The 22,261-nt window shown below is 37.5% G+C and overlaps 3 protein-coding genes across 3 annotated transcripts; 1 reads left to right on the forward strand and 2 right to left on the reverse strand.

Annotated features, from left to right (window-relative positions):
* Window positions 1-63: 63 nt before the first annotated feature.
* On the reverse strand, window positions 64-8,795 carry LOC145906970 (uncharacterized). Its single transcript, XM_082994417.1, has 4 exons — window positions 8,089-8,795; window positions 2,565-3,302; window positions 1,230-1,327; window positions 64-821 (listed from the first exon to the last, which is right to left on the reverse strand). The coding sequence occupies exons 1-4, from the start codon at window positions 8,793-8,795 to the stop codon at window positions 64-66; spliced, it is 2,301 nt and encodes a 766-aa protein (XP_082850543.1).
* A 5,062-nt stretch (window positions 8,796-13,857) lies between these two features.
* Window positions 13,858-17,073, forward strand: LOC145905394 (putative methyltransferase-like protein 24). Its single transcript, XM_082992583.1, has 6 exons — window positions 13,858-13,974; window positions 14,840-14,904; window positions 15,384-15,585; window positions 16,018-16,131; window positions 16,200-16,294; window positions 16,363-17,073. The coding sequence occupies exons 1-6, from the start codon at window positions 13,881-13,883 to the stop codon at window positions 16,675-16,677; spliced, it is 885 nt and encodes a 294-aa protein (XP_082848709.1). The 5' UTR covers window positions 13,858-13,880; the 3' UTR covers window positions 16,678-17,073.
* Window positions 17,074-17,464: 391 nt separating this feature from the next.
* Window positions 17,465-20,496, reverse strand: LOC145906971 (carbohydrate sulfotransferase 9-like). Its single transcript, XM_082994418.1, has 5 exons — window positions 20,292-20,496; window positions 20,037-20,176; window positions 18,719-18,947; window positions 17,813-17,981; window positions 17,465-17,675 (listed from the first exon to the last, which is right to left on the reverse strand). Exons 1-5 carry the CDS (start codon window positions 20,449-20,451, stop codon window positions 17,465-17,467), a joined length of 909 nt encoding a protein of 302 aa, XP_082850544.1. The 5' UTR covers window positions 20,452-20,496.
* Between the last annotated feature and the right edge of the window lie 1,765 nt (window positions 20,497-22,261).

Below are 22,261 nucleotides of genomic sequence, written 5' to 3' on the forward strand. Positions count from 1 at the left end.
GCGTTAAGTGACGTCAAACAGAAGAAATTTTGAACCAGTGCTCTCAGTTGTGTGTTTCTGGCACTAATCACACTGGTATCCTCTAACGTGAATCTTCATGTGATTTTTTAAGTGTTCTTTCCGAGTTAACCTTTTGCCACACTGGTCGCATTTGAAGTTCTTGATCCCTTTATGTGTCAGAATGTGTTTCCTCATATTGCTCAGTTGCGTGAATTTCTTTTCACAAGTTTCGCACTTGTAAGGTTTCTCTCCTGTGTGTGCCAGCAAATGTGATTTTAACGAGTAGTGACTTTTCAACTTTGTTTTGCATATTTCGCAAACATACAACTTTACACCAGTGTGTGTTCGCTGATGGATTTTTAAAGCACTGCTTGTGATAAACTTTTTTTCGCACACTTCACAACTATAAGGTTTGTCTCCAGTATGAGTACGCTTGTGTGCTGTTAGTGCTTGTGACTGAGTAAATCGTTTCTCGCATACATTACATAGGTAAGGCCTTTCACCAGTGTGGGTTCTTTTATGCATCATTAAGTGTTCTTTTCGAGAAAACCTTCTCTCACAAATATCACATTTTTCTGATTTCACGTCCATATGACTGAGTAGATGTTTTTTCAGGTTTCCTTTTTGACTAAATCCCTTCTCACACACTTTGCATTTGAATGGTTTTTCTCCAGTGTGAATGCGTTTGTGTACTTGCAGCATTTGTCGGGCACTAAACTTTTTCTCGCAAACGTTGCATTTGTGAATTGTTGTCTTTGTTTTATCTTGCGAATGGACGATTCTGTTGAGCCTTTTACTGTTTTTGTTCCAACTTTCACCACCTTCAACCATTTGAGAAAACATGGTCACTTGTTTTGATGATTTCAATTTAAATCAGATTGTAAATCAATTAAACTACTGGACTTGCGGAAATATGTCATACACTGGATTATGCACACACAGAAGTACAATAATATGAACTTCGTAACATAATGTTTTGGAGTTTAACAAGCGCAACCGCTATTATTTACAAGGATTTGGGATTGTAACTCCCAGCCGTTAGTTCAGAGGAATGTTGCTAGCCTTGAACTGCGGAACAGTTTCCTGCTGGAAGACATGCGTTGCGATAAAACTCCCACAACAGTTATGGAAAACCATACCTTCACAAGGTCGGCTCAAACACGTGGAATGCGGACCCGTGTACTATAACAAAACGACAAAACAACGGGTATTTTTCCACATATTCTTACTAGGACAAGCTGCAGCTTTGGTAGATCGTGGGTCACATTTGTTTCTTTCTCCTGTACATTGTGATACAACGGCATTGAAAATAAGGCGCGAAACTTTCCTTAGTACCAAAAGATGTGATTTAATGCAGATAACTGGTGGAATCAGCGGTGATTCTTATGCCCGATACCACGTTAATAGAAAAGCGTATGTATCGACTTAATAACAACGTGTAAACCTATTGCCCATACGTTAGCAAATAGGCAGTTCTTGCAACATGACCTAATTTTACAAAAAATAGTCTCTGGTTTTAAAGCATGTGAAACAAATCTGATCTGTTTACTCCTGATCACCATGATAGTCTTCTTAATCCTATGTTTAAATAATCACTGAGCAAATAAACTTGCCCTTTCTCTTTTCGACCTAGCGATAACTACGTCACGGTTGAATAAGCAACGAATATATTTGTGCCCTATGGTCTACTTGTCGCCACTGCAGGAAAGTTTAAAACTATTATTAATATTGTATTTTCACATTAGAAACATATCATTTTAAACAAGTCAGTGCTCAAAGACGTTATCGCATAGAGTTCTGTGGTTGACGTAAATTTTAATGATATTCTTTTTCAACAAAGAAACAAAAGTAGTTTAGATAGCCTGGCGTTTAACAGGTCAAAACCTAAGTTTTTGAAGCTGACTTACTTGCAAGTAAATCCATAAAATTACAAAGGAATACCGACATAAAAACGGAATTATAGACAGAACACCGGTTACGAAAACTACTGTCGTTCCCACCATAGGTGTTTGCCATAACAGTGTTTCCAATTGAAAATTCACGCTTTTTTGATATGAGGTAATCTTTTTGTTGTGTATAGCAAACTTCAACAATTTCAACGTAGGTTGTGTGGGTTAGTTTTCTAAACCTTCTTCACAACATTTTGTTTTTCCATCTATGGAAATTTTTTTTCACTATTTTTTCATGTTATGATGCCTGAAATTTCTGAAAGATATTTGCCATAAAACCAATAAAAAGATGAAAACTTTACAGCAATGGCTTCTCAATATGTACATTCAAACGTACTGATAACCATGTGCTATCTCACATTGCTTTTAGCTTAAAACTTACAAAGACATGCATTTTGTAGATAACTGGAATATTTGCAAATAAAACCACACACATGAGTGAAATTCTAAATTCAACGCAAGCACTTCTTTAACGAAATTGTTTAAAAGTGGTCGTTGCTGATTCCCAATACATTGTGTCAAAGTGAACCAAAGAGGGCTGTGACGTCATGACGTAGCCGTTTCAAAGAATGAAATATGTTGATATCCGTAGTGAATTTCTTCCACTAATCCAACTTGTATCCGCTTTCCTTGGCGTGAATCTTCATGTGATTTTTTAAGTGTTCTTTCCGAGTTAACCTTTTTCCACACTGGTCGCATTTGAAATTCTTGATACCTTTATGTGTTAGAATATGACTTTTCATATTGCTCAGTTGCGTGAATTTCTTTTCACAAGTTTCGCACTTGTAAGGTTTCTCTCCGGTGTGTGCCAGCAAATGTGATTTTAACGAGTTTCTACTTTTCAACTTTGTTTTGCATATTTCGCAAACATACAACTTTACACCAGTGTGTGTTCGCTGATGGATATTTAAGGTACTGCTTGTGATAAACTTTTTATCGCACACTTCACAACTATAAGGTTTGTCTCCAGTATGAGTACGCTTGTGTACTGTTAGTGCTTGTGACTGAGTAAATCGTTTCTCGCATACATTACAATGGTAAGGCCTTTCACCAGTGTGGGTTCTTTTATGCATCATCAAGTGTTCTTTTCGAGAAAACCTTCTCTCACAAATATCACATTTTTCTGATTTTACGTTCATATGACTGAGTAGATGTTTTTTCAGGTTTCCTGTTTGACTAAATCCTTTCTCACACACTTTGCACTTGAATGGTTTTTCTCCAGTGTGAATGCGTTTGTGTACTTGCAGCATTCGTCGGTCATTGAATTTTTTCTCGCAAACGTCGCATTTGTGAAATACTTTCCTATTTCTAACTTGCGAATGGACGACTGGAATTCGCTTCTTTGTGTGTTTGCTGCATGTTTCACTGTTTTCAGCCTTAAGAGACGACATCGAAATGTGTTGAGAAGATTTTAATGGCAATTTTCTAAAGTTCTCCTTTTGTTTTCATTCTTCAGGTGTTTCTGCAAAAGATATATTGGAGAAAGTGTTTGAAAAGCTACCAGTCGAAAAACTTCAAAAAAACATAATAAAGCAAAAAAGGGAGAGACATAATTTAATGCAGGGGTGAACAACACATGCACGCGAATCAAGTATATTTGTTAAAAAAATAATCGCGGGGTATTTTCACCTACAATATATAATCCAACAACTTTATTAAACACAGGTGTAAGATGAACAACCTTTATTATGGCAGGTTTAAATTGTGCTCCACTGAGCTTATGTCACAAGTTTCCCATTTACCATATTTAATGCATGGCAACGGTACAGCAGCTGTTTAGAGGTTTGGAAGAGTGACCACTTACTATGAGAAATTTTGGAAGCGGTGTGATCCTAAACAACTTCCTGTTCGTGGAAATGTGGTACCATTGCATACCCACGACAGTAATGTTATACCACGTATACAAAACGTTTGGTAACCATATTTCTACATTATTTATGTTATTTCAAAAGTATAAACGATATTTTGTAAAAGTTGTATGTAAAGAGTTTGCATGTATTAATACAACTTACTTTTGAATGTGTTATCACGAAACAAGTTCTGATTTGCCAAATGTAATATTGCAAGTTGGAATTTCTATTTGCAGCTTGGCAATCAAATCTTTCAAAAACTTGCTTTATATATCATATATTGTGACGAAAGGAGAAAGATATATCATATATTGTGACGAAAGTTTGGGCTAACGCAATCTCTGGTCACGTTTCCGACCATTGTCAGATATATAACACGTTTTTTTTCGTTTTCTTGGTGTTGGTTTGTGTTGTAGTACCATTACCCTGATGAAGCCTTATTGGATAACAGGCGAAACGCCCGGTAATAAAGTTACGTTTTTATTGTGCCAGAAGAACAGACTATTAAATTACAATATGCCTGGCAGCAACAGAAACATTATATATATAGCAGGTGTATAATTATTCCTTTGGTTCAAAAACAGCTTGCTGGCATAATACTATACAGTAAAACCTGACCAAGGACAAAAACAATAGCAAACAACCTAAGCTTGGGACACTTCCATTATAAAATATCCTTCAATTATAAGCTCACAACATAAATCTGCTCTTAATCGTTTCGACCACGCTGAAATTTCGTTGCCGTCACGGTCTACTGCGCATCGATTTTCCCGCTTTCTTTGCTTGGTCCCCGTGTTGTTTTCCGCCGCACTGCTCTTGCATTCGAATCTGTGCAACCGTGTTTATTTCTGTGGTTACTTCTTCAGCCAAGTGCAAACCTGCATTGTTTCAAGGAAAAGCGTTCAGGACGCGGTTACTTAACTCCACTAACGCACGTGCTTAAAGCGGCAATGCGGAAAAAACATCTTTGCGACCTCAAGAATGAACAAGCACCACAACACGTGTTCTAAACTTGTGACTTGAGTAGGCGTGCATTGGGCGGCTTACAAGTCTTATTGATGAAAAACAAGCAACTGTATAACTTGGCTTGTTGTACAAATCAAATTAGGAATATTGGATGCAAAAAAGAAATCTTTTTTTCGAATTGGCGAAAATCCGGAGTCGATATTCCTGATTTTTCGAAGACGTTTGTTAGCCGAAACATTATAATTTGTACAACTTTCTACAAAGCAAAACAAATGTATGAAAGGGTAAACAAGATCTAGACTCGTACTCTAAACCCGTCTGATATTCAGATTGTTTCGCTCCAGCATGCTTTTAAATCAACTGTCACAAATGCAACGGCGTTTTATGGTTTCAACGAATATTAATTTCGATTACATATTTGTACAGACCATACGAAAGCTATTGGATACTGACTTGTACATATGCGTCAGACAGTTTGCCCTCGAAGCTTGCTTGCCAGGACCCATAACGAGACCCAAGTGGTTGAGACGTTACATGTTGCTCTACCCCCTGTTATCGCAGCTAAACGATCGTCAGTATCGATTGTTTGCGATTACCGACAACTTGAGGTACGACAGGATGATTAGAATGAATCCAAACAACTCACAAATGGACGAAAGGGAAAATATTCTCAATTTTTGGGGGAAGTTTTTACGGGAAAGTACATTTATAAACCTTGACCTTCAAAAATGCAAACTCAATCAAAAAACACTCAACCCGTGAAACTTTGTACGGGAAATACCCTCTTTGACCAGAAGGTTTGGTGAGTGCGTCTTAAGTTCATCTTATATTCATGAAATTATCAAAGATATTCTTGAGGTCAGATTTATACAATCTTTCTCTATTTTAGCCTAGTCTGCAGTTTTCTTAATTGAATTTTTTGGTAGTGGTGACATAGCTTCTTGTAAATGATTCCTTATGCTATTGTTATTTTGTGCCTTCACATTCTGTATAATCAGGGATTCCATGCATTTCTTTTCTAGAGATTTATCCCTAATTTTGGGGCGATGACACAGAAAATATGACCGTCCGTATATTTCAAAGATTTGTTCTAATTTGTGACTGGGTGTCACTGTTTAAGACCACATTGGGCTGTTTTAGCCACAGGTGTCCTTATTTTTATTATGATCGCGAGTATAAGATCCTCAATTATTAACAGAAATATTAATTTCGCCTATTGGCATCCTCAGTTTCTGTCTAAAAGAATAGCAATAAAATAGAAACAAGCATTAACTTGTTATAAGTATTGCATATTTTTTGCATTAGACTTTTGCCAGTCTATGCTCGTGGCTTTTGCCTATATCTTTTTATCCTCCACAGGCCAGAAAATTTCCTGCGAAATTTCTCGTCTCCAATAGTTGCTGTTTTGTCGCCGACGTAAGTTAACAATAAAATATTATCTACTTGTCCCATTTGTTCCGCTTCTCGTTCCTATATAAAACGGTAACGTGATATTGCGTGTTTAACGCTTTTTTGATAGATGACAAAGTCATTTTTTTATCTGGTCCAAAGGCTGATAACACTTTCATGTCATTGCAAAGTAAAGTTTATGACGTTTGGCCACCATTGTAATTCTTGCTAATCGGGTCTACGCGTTGTTGGTCACCTTCTTTGATCGTGTGCGCCCTCAAGCGGAATGTTTTCTGCCTAAAGATGACATATGGATGTCGCACCATCTGCATTTTAACGTACTCCAACCATCTACCAAGTGGTGATTGCCAGCATTGGTCAAAACCTGATCGGGATTCGTGGCCAGGAAATCCGAGGATTAAGCCCCGGCTCTGTATATTTTCTTAACACTCATGTCTCCGTGCTACGATTTGCCGCTGAACTTCCGGTAGCCAAAACAAACCGCTGTAAAATTAAAGAGTGAAGAGTTTGCGGTTGTTGCATCAATTGTTCTTTAAAGGAAATGTAAGCAAGCTGTTGGCATGTGTCCAAACCCGTTATCTAACATCAAATGTATTACTACGACACTGGCTTAGTAAGTGGAATGCTATGATAACTAATATTTCTTTCCTTATACTTACAGAAAACAGCTTGTTTGACAAAAGATTTAAAGTAAGGCTGTCGGTATAACGCGACTGTGATAACAAACAAACCTTTTCAGACTGTTTTATTTTCTTTAGTGAATTATGGACGGGGCCACTTTTTCGACCTAGCAGTCATCAGTGCAGTTCAGTGTGACTTTTGACTATATTGTCAGCCGACAAGACTTCCACTTTGTGTTGACTATACAGCTATCATTATGCCTTGGGTAAAAACTTTTTTTTTAATATGTTTTTTTAGCACTTCGTAACATGGCGTTTCAACCAATTCTTAGTGGGATTTTTTTTTAAAATTACCATGCCAAGTTTGAAGAAAAGGAAAACTTGCACAATTTCGCAATCCAAACACGCTCATACTTAAACGGGTCTTACTGTGGAATGTTAAAAGCCGCCCGATTCTCCAAACGAACAGAAACCAGATCCGCTTGTAAGAGAAAAGTTCTCAGGAAAAAAAACATAGCACTTACTTGCTAACTGAAGGATAAATGGTATTCAGGTTTTTCACGAGACGGCAAGACAGAACATGTAAAAAAAATCCAGGAGGTGGTTGGTTGTGATGATGCCTTATACAAAATATGATCCACTTGTCACATTAAACTTTGGGCGTCACATTTTCCCTTTCTCGTTATCAACGTATTTTAGGTAACTAAGTTAGAAAACAAACAGGAAGTCAAACCACACAAAGATAACCCAATCCATTAAGCAAACCACTCCATTAAGCAAACAAACTACCTCCATAATCAACGCGGCGAAATTTGCTGGCGTGGTAGGTTGTCCCCAAAACTAGAAGATAGCAATACAGCTACACCAAAAACACTCATAAAGCAGAAAAAGCAGAAATTTATTTTAAAATATATCAGACTTTGCAAGTCTTACCCCAGTTCGGGCTCTTTTTTTATCTCGGGCCGTTATTTTTTTCCGTTTTTAGCTTCAAACTTACAAAGAGATGCATTTTGTAGATAACCAGAATATTTGCAAATAACACCACACACTTGTGTGAAAGTCTTAATTCAACGCAAGCACTTATTTAACGAAATTGTTTAAAAGTAGTCGTTGCTGATTCCCAATACATTGTGTCAAAGTGAACCAAAGAGGGCTGTGACGTCATTTCGTAGCCGTTTCAAAGAATGAAATATGTTGATATCCGTAGTGAATTCCTTCCACTAATCCAACTTGTATCCGCTTTCCTTGGCGTGAATCTTCATGTGATTTTTTAAGTGTTCTTTCCGAGTTAACCTTTTGCCACACTGGTCGCATTGGAAGTTCTTGATCCGTGTCAGAATGTGTTTCCTCATATTGCTCAGTTGCGTGAATTTCTTTTCACAAGTTTCGCACTTGTAAGGTTTCTCTCCGGTGTGCGCCAGCAAATGTGATTTTAACGAGTTGCTACTTTTCAACTTTGTTTTGCATATTTCGCAAACATACAACTTTACACCAGTGTGTGTTCGCTGATGGATATTTAAGGCACTGCTTGTGATAAACTTTTTTTCGCACACTTCACAACTGTAAGGTTTGTCTCCAGTATGAGTACGCTTGTGTACTGTTAGTGCTTGTGACTGAGTAAATCGTTTCTCGCATACATTACAATGGTAAGGCCTTTCACCAGTGTGGGTTCTTTTATGCATCATCAAGTGTTCTTTTCGAGAAAACCTTCTCTCACAAATATCACATTTTTCTGATTTTACGTTCATATGACTGAGTAGATGTTTTTTCAGGTTTCCTGTTTGACTAAATCTTTTCTCACACACTTTGCACTTGAATGGTTTTTCTCCAGTGTGAATGCGTTTGTGTACTTGCAGCATTCGTCGGTCATTGAATTTTTTCTCGCAAACGTCGCATTTGTGAAATACTTTCCTATTTCTAACTTGCGAATGGACGACTGGAATTCGCTTCTTTGTGTGTTTGCTGCATGTTTCACTGTTTTCAGCCTTAAGAGACGACATCGAAATGTGTTGAGAAGATTTTAATGGCAATTTTCTAAAGTTCTCCTTTTGTTTTCATTCTTCAGGTGTTTCTGCAAAAGATATATTGGAGAAAGTGTTTGAAAAGCTACCAGTCGAAAAACTTCAAATAAACATAATAAAGCAAAAAAGGGAGAGACATAATTTAATGCAGGGGTGAACAACACATGTACGCGAATCAAGTATATTTGTTAAAAAATTAATCGCGGGGTATTTTCACCAACAATATATAATCCAACAACGTTATTAAACACAGGTGTAAGATGAACAACCTTTATTATGGCAGGTTTAAATTGTGCTCCACTGAGCTTATGTCACAAGTTTCCCATTTACCATATTTAATGCATGGCAACGGTACAGCAGCTGTTTAGAGGTTTGGAAGAGTGACCACTTACTATGAGAAATTTTGGAAGCCGTGTAATCCTAAACAACTTCCTGTTCGTGGAAATGTGGTACCATTGCATACCCACGACAGTAATGTTATATACCACGTATACAAAACGTTTGGTAACCATATTTCTACATTATTTATGTTATTTCAAAAGTATAAACGATATTTTGTAAAAGTTGCATGTAAAGAGTTTGCATGTATTAATACAACATACTTTTGAATGTGTTATCACGAAACAAGTTCTGATTTGCCAAATGTAATATTGCAAGTTGGAATTTCTATTTGCAGCTTGGCAATCAAATCTTTCAAAAACTTGCTTTATATATCATATATTGTGACGAAAGGAGAAAGATATATCATATATTGTGACGCAAGTTTGAGCTAACGCAATCTCTGGTCACGTTTCCGACCATTGTCAGATATATAACACGTTTTTTTTCGTTTTCTTAGTGTTGGTTTGTGTTGTAGTACCATTACCCTGAGGAAGCCTTGTTGGATAACAGGCGAAACGCCCGGTAATAAAGTTACGTTTTTATTGTGCCAGAAGAACAGACTATTAAATTATAATATGCCTGGCAGCAACAGAAACATTATATATATAGCAGGTGTATAATTATTCCTTTGGTTCAAAAACAGCTTGCTGGCATAATACTATACAGTAAAACCTGACCAAGGACAAAAACAAGAGCAAACAACCTAAGCTTGGGACACTTCCATTATAAAATATCCTTCAATTATAAGCTCACAACATAAATCTGCTTTTAGACGTTTCGACCACGCTGTAATTTCGTTGCCGTCACGGTCTACTGCGCATCGATTTTTCCCGCTTTCTTTGCTTGGTCCCCGTGTTGTTTTCCGCCGCACTGCTCTTGCATTCGAATCTGTGCAACCGTGTTTATTTCTGTGGTTACCTCTTCAGCCAAGTGCAAAACCTGCATTGTTTCAAGGAAAAGCGTTCAGGGCGCGGCTATACTTAACTCCCCTAACACACGTGCTCAAAGCGGCAATGCGGAAAAACATCTTTGTGACCTCAAGAATGAACAAGCACCACAACACGTGTTCTAAACTTGTGACTTGAGTAGGCGTACATTGGGCGGCTTACAAGTCTTATTGATGAAAAACAAGCAACTGTATAACTTGGCTTGTTGTACAAATCAAATTAGGAATATTGAATGCAAAAAATCTTTTTTTCGAATTGGCGAAAATCCGGAGTCGATATTCCGGATTATCCGAAGGCGTTTGTTAGCCAAAACATTATAATTTGTACAACTTTCTACAAAGCAAAACAAATGTATGAAAGGGTAAACAAGATCTAGACTCGTATTCTAAAATCGTCTGATATTCAGATTGTTTCGCTCCAGCATGCTTTTAAATCAACTGTCACAAATGCAACGGCGTTTTATGGTTTCAACGAATATTAATTTCGATTACATATTTGTGCAGACCATACGAAAGCTGTTGTATACTGACTGTACATATGCGTTAGACAGTTTGCCCTCGAAGCTTACTTGCCTGGACCCATAACGAGACCCAAGTGGTTAAGAGGTTGCATGTTACTCTACCTCCTGTTATCGCAGCTAAACGATCGTCAGTATCGATCGACAACTTGAGGTACGACAGGATGATTAGAATGAATCCAAACTACTCTCAAATGGACAAAAGAGAATATATCCTCAATTTTTTGGGGAAGTTTTTACGGGAAATTACATTTATAAACCTTGACTTTCAAAAATGTAAACTCAATCAAAAAACACTCAACCCGTGAAATACCCTCTTTGACCAGAAGGTTTGGTGAGTGCGTCTTAAGTTCATCTTATATTCATGAAATTATCAAAGATATTCTTGAGGTCAGATTTATGCCATCTTTCTCTATTTTAGCGGTAACGTGATATTGCGTGTTTAACGCTTTTTTGATAGATGACAAAGTCATGTTCTTATCTGCTCCCAAGGCTGATAACACTTTCATGTCATTGTAAAGTAAAGTTTATGACGTTTGTCCACCATTGTAATTCTTGATAATCGATCTACGCGTTCTTGGTCACCCTCTTTGATCGTGTACGCCCTCAAGCGGAATGTTTTCTGCGCAAAGATGACATATGGATGTCGCACCATCTGCATTTTAACGCACTCCAACAATCTACCAAGTGGTGATTGGCAGCATTGTTCAAACGCCCGACCCATATACCAAGAAGAAAACCTGATCGGGATTCGTGGCCAGGAAATCCGGGGATTGAATCCCAGCTCTGTGTATTTTCTTAACACTCATGTCTCCGTGCTACGATTTGCTGTGAACTTCCGGTAGCCAAAACAAACCGCTGTAAAATTAAAGAGTGAAGAGTTTGCGCTTGTTACATCAATTGTTCTTTATGGGAAATGTTAGTGAGCTGTTGGCATGTGTCCGAACCCGTTGTCTAACATCAACTATATTACTACGACACTGGCTTAGTTAGTGGAATGTTATAATAACTAATATTTCTTTGCTTATACTTACAGAAAACAGCTTGTTTGACAAAAGATTTAAAGTTAGGCTGTCGGTATAACGCGACTGTGATAACAAACAAACCTTTCCAGACTGTTTTATTTTTTTAGTGATTTACAGACGGGGCCACTTTTTCGATCTAACAGTCATCAGTGCAGTTCAGTGTTACTTTTGACTATTTTGTCAGCCGACAAGACTTCCACTTTGTGGTGACTATACAGCTACCATTATGCCTTGGGTAAAAACTTTTCTTTTTTTTGATGTGTATCTTTAGCACTTGTTTATCAACAGCAAACATGGCGTTTTAACCAATTCTTAGTGGGATTTCCTAAAAAAATTACCATGCCAAGTTTGAAGAAAAGGAAAACTTACACAATTGCGCAATCCAAACACGCTCATACTTAAACGGGTTTTACTGTGGAATGTTAAAAGCCGCCCGATTCTCCAAACGAACAGAAACCAGACCCGCTTGTAAGAGAAAAGTTTTCAGGAAAAAAAGCATGGCACTAAGTTGCTGACTGAAGGGTACATGGTATTCAGGTTTTTCACGAGACGACAACACAGAACAAAAAATCCAGGAGGTGGTTGGTTCTCAATGATGCCTTATACAAAATGTGATCCACTTGTCACATTAAACTTTGGGCGTCACATTTTTCCTTTCTCGTTATCAGCGTATTTTAGGTAACTAAGTTAGAAAACAAATAGGAAGCCAACCACAAGATAACCCAATCCATTAAGCAAACCACTCCAATAAGCAAACAAACTGCCTCCATAACCAACGCGGCGAAAATTGCTCGCGTTGTAGGTTGTCCCCAAAACTAGAAGATAGCAATACAGCTACACCAAAAACACTCATGAAGCAGAGAAAGCAGAATTTTTTTTTTAAATATATCAGACTCTGCAGGTCTTACCCCAGTTCGGGCTCATTTTTTTTATCTCGGGCCGATATTTTTTCCGTTTTTCTTATATTTTTTATCACAACAACACAGCGGTGTTTCAGGTTCCTAGGCGCAGCGTGAAGAACAATTAATTGCCTCCCATAAGCATTTTAATGTGATATGTTTTCCGTTATCACGCTATACACATTTCACAAAGTGTCAACCTCATGTGTGATGTAAAGAACCATCACATCCAGTGAGGGTTTGAAGCAAGGTCGAGAATGATATCGACATAAACCCCCTCCTGTAAAGCTAAACCTAAAGCATCGTCTTCGTGATATCCAACCATGATACAGAAACACAGAACGAAAGAAAAATACTTAAAGCAATTAGAGTGAGAATCTAAATTGGACGCCAGCACTCGTTCTGCAAGTAGCGAGGAAAGGATGTCAGAACACGAATGCGCCACAAACGCGTTGAAAGAAGAAGGCCTATACCGTCTTGCTGGTTAATGGTCTGGATCGAGGCAAGTGAAATATTGATGATCAGTGTTGGGTTTTCAGGAATACGTAGCGCATGTAGAACAGAAAAGGATAAAGAAATTTTGTATTTAAGGTTGTGTAAAAAGCATGTCGAAAGCAATTAACTTAATAAAGCTGAGATTAAAGCTCTCTATTCGGCTGAACACGGTTTATAAACACGTCATAGTTTGACGCCCTGCTGAATTGTAACAAATCGTTGCTAAAAAATCTATTGAAATGAAAAGTTCTCTTATTTAAGCAAGTGTTAATTGGTTACGCTCTGAAAAACCCGTACTCTGATAATGCGTTGGACTCGCGTTCCGCTGTTCAACGAAGCGATTCGTAGTGGGGAGCTCGTAAAGTTGTTTGCGAAGACTCTCGCGTTTAGATGGAGCAAAAATTACAACATGGTAAAATTATGGATGTTCTCGTCAGTTACTCTATATCTCAGACATTGGACGAAGAAAGCGAAATTTGATCAATAAGTTACAAGATATGTTTTGCAATTTGCCAGAAAGTAGTCACAAATTTCAAAGCGATTTGCTGCCAAAGGTGTTGTATTTTTAGACATGAATGTTTCAATATTTTCTATCGTTCGGAATGTGTGTAATACCGTAAAGATTGCCAGTTAGTTACGTTCACGTAATCGCTACTTTCGTGTGTAGTAAAATGGATCTTTCTCAATATTTGACAATATACCATGCAGAAAGGAGGACTTTATATGATTGCAAACTTCCTAATGAACTTGTTCGCCCTTAAAACAACTACATATTTCATCAGGGTTGCAATTAAATAAGAATGTCTTTTCCAAAATTACAAATGAAACCTGTGTTCAGTTTTCTGTTGTTAATATCCGGGATACTGTACGTGATCTGGCAAATCAACTTAACAGGTTAGTTTGTTTGTGTTTGTAATAATTTTTTAACTTCAGTACGATTGGGGGGACGGGGGTGGTTTCCAATGTTCGTGTGTGTGAAAAACATGTACATGTAAAATATTGTAGAGGGCTTGATGTATTTACTTCACTAGTTGGTAAGCTATCAAGGAAACTATTCTTTCACTTCGTGGCATACAATCCGTTGAGTAAACATAGCTATGTACTAACTAGGTTGATATAGTAAGCATGAAAGCCATAATCGCAAACAACGGGAAGCAGACTTTGGTGCGCATTATTTTTGTATCTGCACTTTTCACCTCACAAGCGCGCCGTGTTTGCCAAGTCTGATCTGTGTTGATAAATTTATCCTTCTCTCTATGTTGGAGGTTTGTCTTGAGTGGGAAAACCCGTCGCATATCAGTTGATTACACAGAGAAATACGATAACGGTATATCTAGTTCAGGTAAAAAATGTGCCGTTTTTTGTTGAATGTCATATGAAATTATAGGTGGAACCCTACCTTTACGGAAGAAATCCCTTAGTTTTAAGGCAAACAATGGTGTAGGTCCCCCTTTTATATTTATTGCCCCTAGATTGACATGGGCCTTGGTGCGCAGCACCGGCTTCACCCTCTCTCGTGTCTGGTTACGCAGACACTAATGGCCCAAATCTACCTACGTGCAACTGAGAAACGAAACGCTTGAGTAAACATACTGCTTTGTTAGATGTTTAAATACATTAATTCAATCCGGGACAAATGTAAAGTTAAGGTTATTTCAATTTTTACTATCGTCACTTCATAAAACTACATAAGTTACCATGTTATATATTTCAGTCGCTGATATTTTTTACGCATAAAACTGACGTTTATTTTATTTAGCTGAAAGCAGTAAAGTTGCAAACGAAGAATTGGAAACACTGTGGAATTATGTCTATACTTTACAAGTACTATTGTGTTGAATATATTTCGCCAACTTACAGCAGCCTACAAACGTTTCAGGAAAGCTGATATTTCCGCTCAATTTCGACATTTCCTATAACGTGCTGCCTTATGTAGTCTACGGATGATTTCTTATCATTTGTTCAAAGTCAATAGAAACAAATGAGTTTCCTGAACTGAAAGTACTAAAGTCCTCATCTTTTATCCAACTTCTGTTTTGAATTTTTACTTCACTTCAGAGGGATATATTTGTACAGCTTGTCATTATTTTGCCAATAATGTAATAGTAATTTACGTATACGCGAAGGTTTTCAGAAATATAGTTTGTCAAATTTTGTTCAGTATCGTTACGTTCGGGCATTTTTTTGAAAACATAATGGACAAAAGGCACAACCTCTTCCGTCAGGTGTAATTATAATTACTTACTTGAAAACAGCTGAATTTTTGTTATAAAATTAGATGTAACACATATTTTTATTATTAGTATCAGTGTTCTAAAGAGGAAAACGTCGGTGGTCGAAGTTACGACGGAGATGGTGTGTATCCTGTATGCATGGAGCCCCAATTCTGGAAAGGAAACGTGTCTGGTAACCGTTGTCTGGTTTACTCGTTCGGAATCGAGAAAGATTTTAGTTTTGATGACGCAATGGCAAACAAAGGATGTGAAGTTCACTCGTTTGATCCAAGTGAGTTTATTGAAACTGAATCTCGCCGTATAATTTGTTGTAGAAATGTTTGATTTTGAAGTGATATACACAAATAAAGACATATTGACTTAATCTAACTTACTTTGACTGAATCTTACTTACATCTGAAATGAAATCACACGTTGTATTTTTAAAGTATTAAATGCAAATATACCTGGGAAAACTGAATTTGAATAAGAAACTAAGGATGCCCTTGCAGGCGAAATGGTTTGTTCAAGATTGCTAATAAATCAGCAGCTGACATCAGTTTGAAACTGATGATAGTTTTATAACATTGACTCATTCCTGGAAAGATAGGTCTATACGTAAGTTGTAAAACGGCTGCGTTCGTTCCATCGTTGAAGATCTTTCCGCAAATAGTCCAGTTTTCTACAGGTAACCTAAAACACTGTGTTTCATTCTGTGTTGTAGCGACGCCTCTCGATGACGGTTTCAAACGTCAATCTGGGGTTGTTTTTCATAAAATTGGCATCAGTTCTGAAGACAACGACAAAGATGCGCACGGATGGAAAATGCGAACTCTGCGTAAGTAAATACTGTTTTGCTTTAAGCAATGAGCACAAAGCATTACCAAATACATTTTTCATTTACAGGGACCTTACTGAAGGAGCTTGGGCACAACGGAAGGTATTTAGATTACCTGAAAGTAGACACAGATAGTCCTGATGGTGCAGGGTTCGAAGATGAGGTAAGCATTGCTCTTCACAAATTATTTGTAATCCTGGACGGCCCATTTGTAAACGTGTTGCTTTGCAGACCATACGAGAGTTATTGGATACCGGCTTGTACAAATGTGTCAGGCAGTTTGGGCTTGAAGTTCAATTGCCTGGACCCATAACCAGACCCAAGTGGTTGAGACGTTGCATGTTGCTCTACCGCCTTTTGACGCAGCTAAACGATCGTCAGTATCGATTGTTTGCGATTACCGACAACTTGAGGTACGACAGGATGATCAGAATGAATCCAAACTACTCACAAATGGACAAAAGGGAATATATCCTCAACTTTTGGGGAAAGATTTTGTGGGAAATTGCATTTGTAAACCTTAACCCTCAACCATGCAAGCTATAAAACCTGAAACCGGCCATTGTGCTTATCCCCGTCCGCTGTATGGCGTATGACACGGCACTTGCTTGACTTGTTCCGTAATCTACCAACCAGCGCCGTGGAGAGCTGTTAAGACACCTATCATGTTTCACTAATATGTTTGTATGCATAAATGAACAGTATCCTTCAACCAATATGCATTAGACAAAGCTGTGGCAAAGTTGCTAACATACAAAACTTTGATATAATGCTTATAAAAACAGCATTTGTTTTAAAACGTGTGAATTTGTGCTTCTTATTGAAAAATGTTTATTTTTAAATTTTATAATAAAAAAAAATTATTTTTGAAATAGCCAAGTATACCAGAAGTGCAACGTCACACAACCTGGTCGGTACAACGTTTATTGTGTGAATAAATGCAAGCCGAAATTTACTATTTCTTACAATTCGCGTTAACTGTGCTGCGGTCACATTTTCTGACATACTGGGATACTTAAGGGGAAACAGTAACTTGATGATTTGCAAAGTAACGCTTGAGTGCAATTGCACGCCGGTCAAGAAACCGTAAACCGATGTTTTTTTGCTTGGTATTTTGCCTCTGCTGAATAGGTGACAAATCAACGAGGTACCCAAAGAGATGTCATTACTTTCAGACTTTTTTCATTAAATAATTTTATGGAGCCTACTCTTGTTTAGCATTATGTATCCGACTTTAAAATCTATAAAATCCACGTCGAAAGAAAGCTTCATATAAAACATGCAAACACTTAACATTTAATTGACATAAATAAATTTCGATAAAACACAAGTGCTAAGTTGTGTTAAAAAGTTGTTTCAATAACGGAGGTGGTGGGTAACCGAATAACATGTAATCGTCCAATAACAAGTTGTAGAGCTGCATCACTCGCTCACGTGGTTTCACGGTTGAGTAGTAGCGCAGAACCATGTCGTCATCGGTTTTGTTTTGATAAGCTGAGCGCAGTTCTAGATCTGGAGGTGCTCCTATGGTTTTGAGAACATATCTGTGTTGTAAATATTTGAAAGAAATTAGGAATTTTTGTTCTCTCCTTTTGCACTCCTTATCCATAAATACAATTGTTGTTCTGGAACATATAGTGGATATAGAAGTTACTTTTTGTTGTATATAATAGTAACTGACCTTGAATCTTCGCCCACTGTATCTTGATGTCCAATGATGTCATATTTTACGTCACAAGGTTGGCAGAGTGAAGAATACTTTTCCCAGTGCATGTTGTCTTCGGTCAAAGAATTCGGATAACCGAGGACTAGATAGTTGATAAATGTGTTGAAGGTAGGTCGGTCACGTGCTGAAAACAATTTTATTGTAACTAAGGCTCACAAGTAACATCTTGCAGTGAACAGATGGAAAAAATAGATTTTATCCTGTGTTTTAATATCATTTTTTTAGGAAAAAATAAGCAAAAGTCGACGTTAATTTATAAATTATTTTGGTTTCGAATTTTAGTTTCAGTTTTGTTCGTTTAGATTTAAACAGTTTTGTGCGTAAACTTAATTAAACGTAAGCAGTAAAATGCAGTCAAAACGCTGGTAAAAATTCCAATTGTGATTTGACACAGGGATTGGAACCCATTATATGTTGGTCACGAATTCCAATCTGTTTTTCTACTTTGTATATAGGTAGGGCGCTTGACCTCCTCACTACGGACTTTATGTACATAATTACTGAGTAACGCCATCTGTGCTGGTCATACCAAGAAAAAGTTTCCGCAAGGTGGCGCAACTCTGGGCTCCACAGCCATATTTGTATTTTAAGCACATGTGATACAACCGGAATGAACAAATAAATGCGACTATGTAATGTTAAGGGCAATGTTGTCAGTTTCGCCTAGGAACATACATCGGAGACTACGCATCAAGAGGTGTGTGCACCTCCAGCCACAGGCCAAGTTTATGCATTTTTTACCATTATTTTTCATTTCGTGCTGAGTTGTGCAAGATTTGCTTTCCAGATGTACACGTGGATCAATTAACAAACCGACATCACCTGTATAACCTGCTTCTTACGTCGCTGCTTTCGACTTACTAAAATAGTTGGAATCACTTTTGTTTCCGTAATGAAAGTGAATTGATTCAGCAAAGGACTTAAGTTTTGGGGTAGGATTAGCGAGTTTTGATCTGAAAGCCGAGAGCAGGCGTTCCATCGGTTCTCGAACCACCGTCATTTTCAACCAGTCATCTTTTAGTAAGAGTTCTTGCCCCTCTTCTCCATTCAGTTGGAATTTATCTTTGAACATACTGGTGAACTGCAAATCCTGAAAAGCGAAATGCTTGATTTCAACACATACATAACTCCCATCATAACCTTTTCTTTGTGAAGCACAGGTTGTATGATAGAATTGCATTATCTAATGTAGGGAAAAGTAAAAAGGCGGAAAACATTTGCAACTGTTTGAATAATAGGCACTCTTTTAAAAGGCACTCTAAATTCTCTTCGTTATGCACTCTTTAGTGAAAGACTGACTTTCGTATTATAAAAAGTACACTAGCTTTCGCGAGTTCCCCTCGCTTCATCAGGTGAAAATAAACACAATGCAATACAAGAAAACAACAAGCGCAAGGCGGTCGAAGAAAAAAGGGCACTGTAAACGATAAGCTGTCGTTAGTTGGCGTCGTCGTCTTGCGGCATCGTCGTGTTGATAAATGGCTCATGAACCCCCAATCTCTGTTGAGCCCATCTTTGTACGACATACGGGTAATGGTATTGCAAAAAGTCCATTTGCAAAAAAGAAAAGAAATATTGCAAAAAGAAAAGAAATCAAGACTAGCAAGGGAGACGGCCGAGCAACACCACATCAACCGCTTCAACGCCATCAAAGATGTGCTCAACAGAAATTGGGGGTTCATGAGCCATTATCAACAGGAACGATGCCGCAACACGACGACGCCAACTAACGGCAGCTTATCGTTTTTCTTCGACCGCCTTGCGCTTGTTGTTTTCTTGTATTGCATTGTGTTTATTTTCACCTGATAAAGCGAGGGGAACTCGCGAAAGCTAGTGTACTTTTTGTAATACTTAAGTCAGTCTTTTACAAAAGAGTGCCTAACAAAGAGAATTTAGCTCGTATACACATATAGACTGACACGGCACGTCTAATAATTTGTTTGAATAATGTAGCCTTTTAAAACCACAATTCTATTTCTTAATGTTTGTAAAGAAATAGAATGAGGCAAAGAAATAGCAACTCTATAAATAGTTCAAACTGTTCACATGTATTTATATATACTTGGCAGTTTGAACCACTCCAATCATATAATTACTACGTTTGACAGCCAATACCACAGGCACATTATTTTCTGTATGATACTTTACATCAAGTTGAATGAGAAAATGTTAATCTTACGTCAAAATGTTCGCTGTTCATATCAGTAAATAACTGCTTCCATCGAGTTATTCCGGTCTTCGGAATTTGACAAAATATTGTTTTGTATTTGGTTGAATAAATCATCGAGTTTCTTATTTTGTTTTTGTCGTGATGAAAACCTTTTTGGAAAAAGCATTCTAGTTACGCAAGCGAAGTATTTAAAATCCGTTTCAACAAACGTTCCAGAAGCAATGTTTAGTCACCGATTGCAAATTTTGCAAACATACTACTCACCAAATTTGTTGCAAATATCTTGAACTTGCCGTCGTCTATTTTCCATTCTAAGTTCTAAACGCCCTCTAAAATTATCAAATGAATCCAACGAGTCATTGGAAAAGCTTTGGCTTGATCCAGATTCTACATAGTCTTTGGTTCGTTTCCAGTGCGTTTTCATTGGATTGTTGTAAGAAACAATGTAAACAACCCAAACAGACACAAAACATGCGAACATAAACAACGTGACTCTCCTGCCCATAACTGGTTTTCCTTTCTTTCTTTTCAATGTGTGTATGCCAACTCATGGAAAGTCCTGACCATATTTGCGCGATCGAACCTGTTCAAATACCTAATATAGGTATGTTATGCTGCTCAAAAATAAAGTTTAAGAATATTAATCATAGTATTATTTGCTATAGTTTTATAGTTCTATTTGTGTAACACAGAAACTGACAACGCCATTTCTACCATCCAAAATTAATATTTCTAATTTTCATAATAAAAGATCGTGTGCTGATGCTGGTCATCTTCCACCCATTTTGCGTTGCATGGATTCTGAAGATACTAGTTTAAAAATCTACAATTTGCACTGCTTGCTATTTAAAAATACTAAACGACCTTTTTCGAACTAATTACCTTCACACCAACGTCTCTGCTTGTTAACTGTGGTCTGGAAACTTGCGAGATCTCGATGCGGTCGGCTTGATTCGTATCGCCCCAGGGCGGTTAGCCAGAATTAAACTCATTATTTCGCGACGATTAATGAGGTTTGTCGAATGAACAAAAAGATGATGAGGCAAGTAGTTGTGACATGATTATTCTAATTTTGTGTAATTTTTTTTTCTTCGCTTTGCTTAAAAGTCACATTATCGATCTCCCACGAAAGCAAGTCATGCGTAATTTCAACCGACCCACTGAGTAAAATCAAACAAATACGATTCGTTTCGGTCATGCGAATATTATCACGTGTATAACTTCACTATGTGTTGATTTGTTCTCCTCATATGTGAACATATTGCGGTTTGCATTACGACATCAAGTATTGAAATTTTTGCGGTTGGTATGAGACGAAATGAATGGTCTTGTTTCATATTTATCGCTTTTAAGACGCCACGCTGCTTAAATTTTACACATCAATGATTGCGATATTTTCAATTAAGATTTTACCAAATGCAACATTCCGCTATACTTTTAGTATAAATATTGACGTGCGTGCTCCTGTGACTTTGTGTTAAAATATTTGTTGCACATCGTCATATCAGTAAGATTCATCTCCTCTGCGATTTCCGGGAGGATTAAGAACTTTTTCTTGTTATTGCTATTCGCATACCAGTGAGTTGCGCCACTAAAACTTCGTCTCAGGAAATCACCTTCATATTGGCGCCCAATGAGCTTTATGGCTTTATCGGTGCCCATTCCACTATATTTCTTGTGTTTAACGTTGATGCGCGTAGTTGTGTTATTCCGCAAAATACAAATCATATGATACTAGACAAGAATAATTTTATGAAGCAGAGATGGGTAGTAAAAATACGTACGTATCACCAGCGTTCAACTTGACAAACCACGATTCCATACCTTACAGAAGAATTTAATACCAAGATTTCTTCTTCGCAATAAACTGCGTAGCAATTTTAGCTACATCTCAATTATCACAAAGCATTGAACAAAAGCTTCCATAGGGGTAAAAGCTACACTCAACACGCATTTCGACGAATTATGTGCTGCTAACTCACTGAACGCCTGTACGATATATATTTATCTGAAAAACTATTATGCGCAATACACCGTGTCGAAAAAGCTGATTACCGCTGACGTAGTGCAAATAGCAAACAAGCCGCGGTGTCTGGTTAACACACTGAACCAACCCGTCCAGATATTCCTGGACAAAAAAAAATATATAACTGTCGTTGTGATACTTGCGTTACATTCACTGAAGTAAATGATAAGCAGTGTGCATTTGTACAAGTCTTTGCGTTAATATTCCG

Source organism: Ascidia mentula, chromosome 6 (genome assembly GCF_947561715.1).
Source record: "Ascidia mentula chromosome 6, kaAscMent1.1, whole genome shotgun sequence".
NCBI classification, from domain to species: domain Eukaryota; kingdom Metazoa; phylum Chordata; class Ascidiacea; order Phlebobranchia; family Ascidiidae; genus Ascidia; species Ascidia mentula.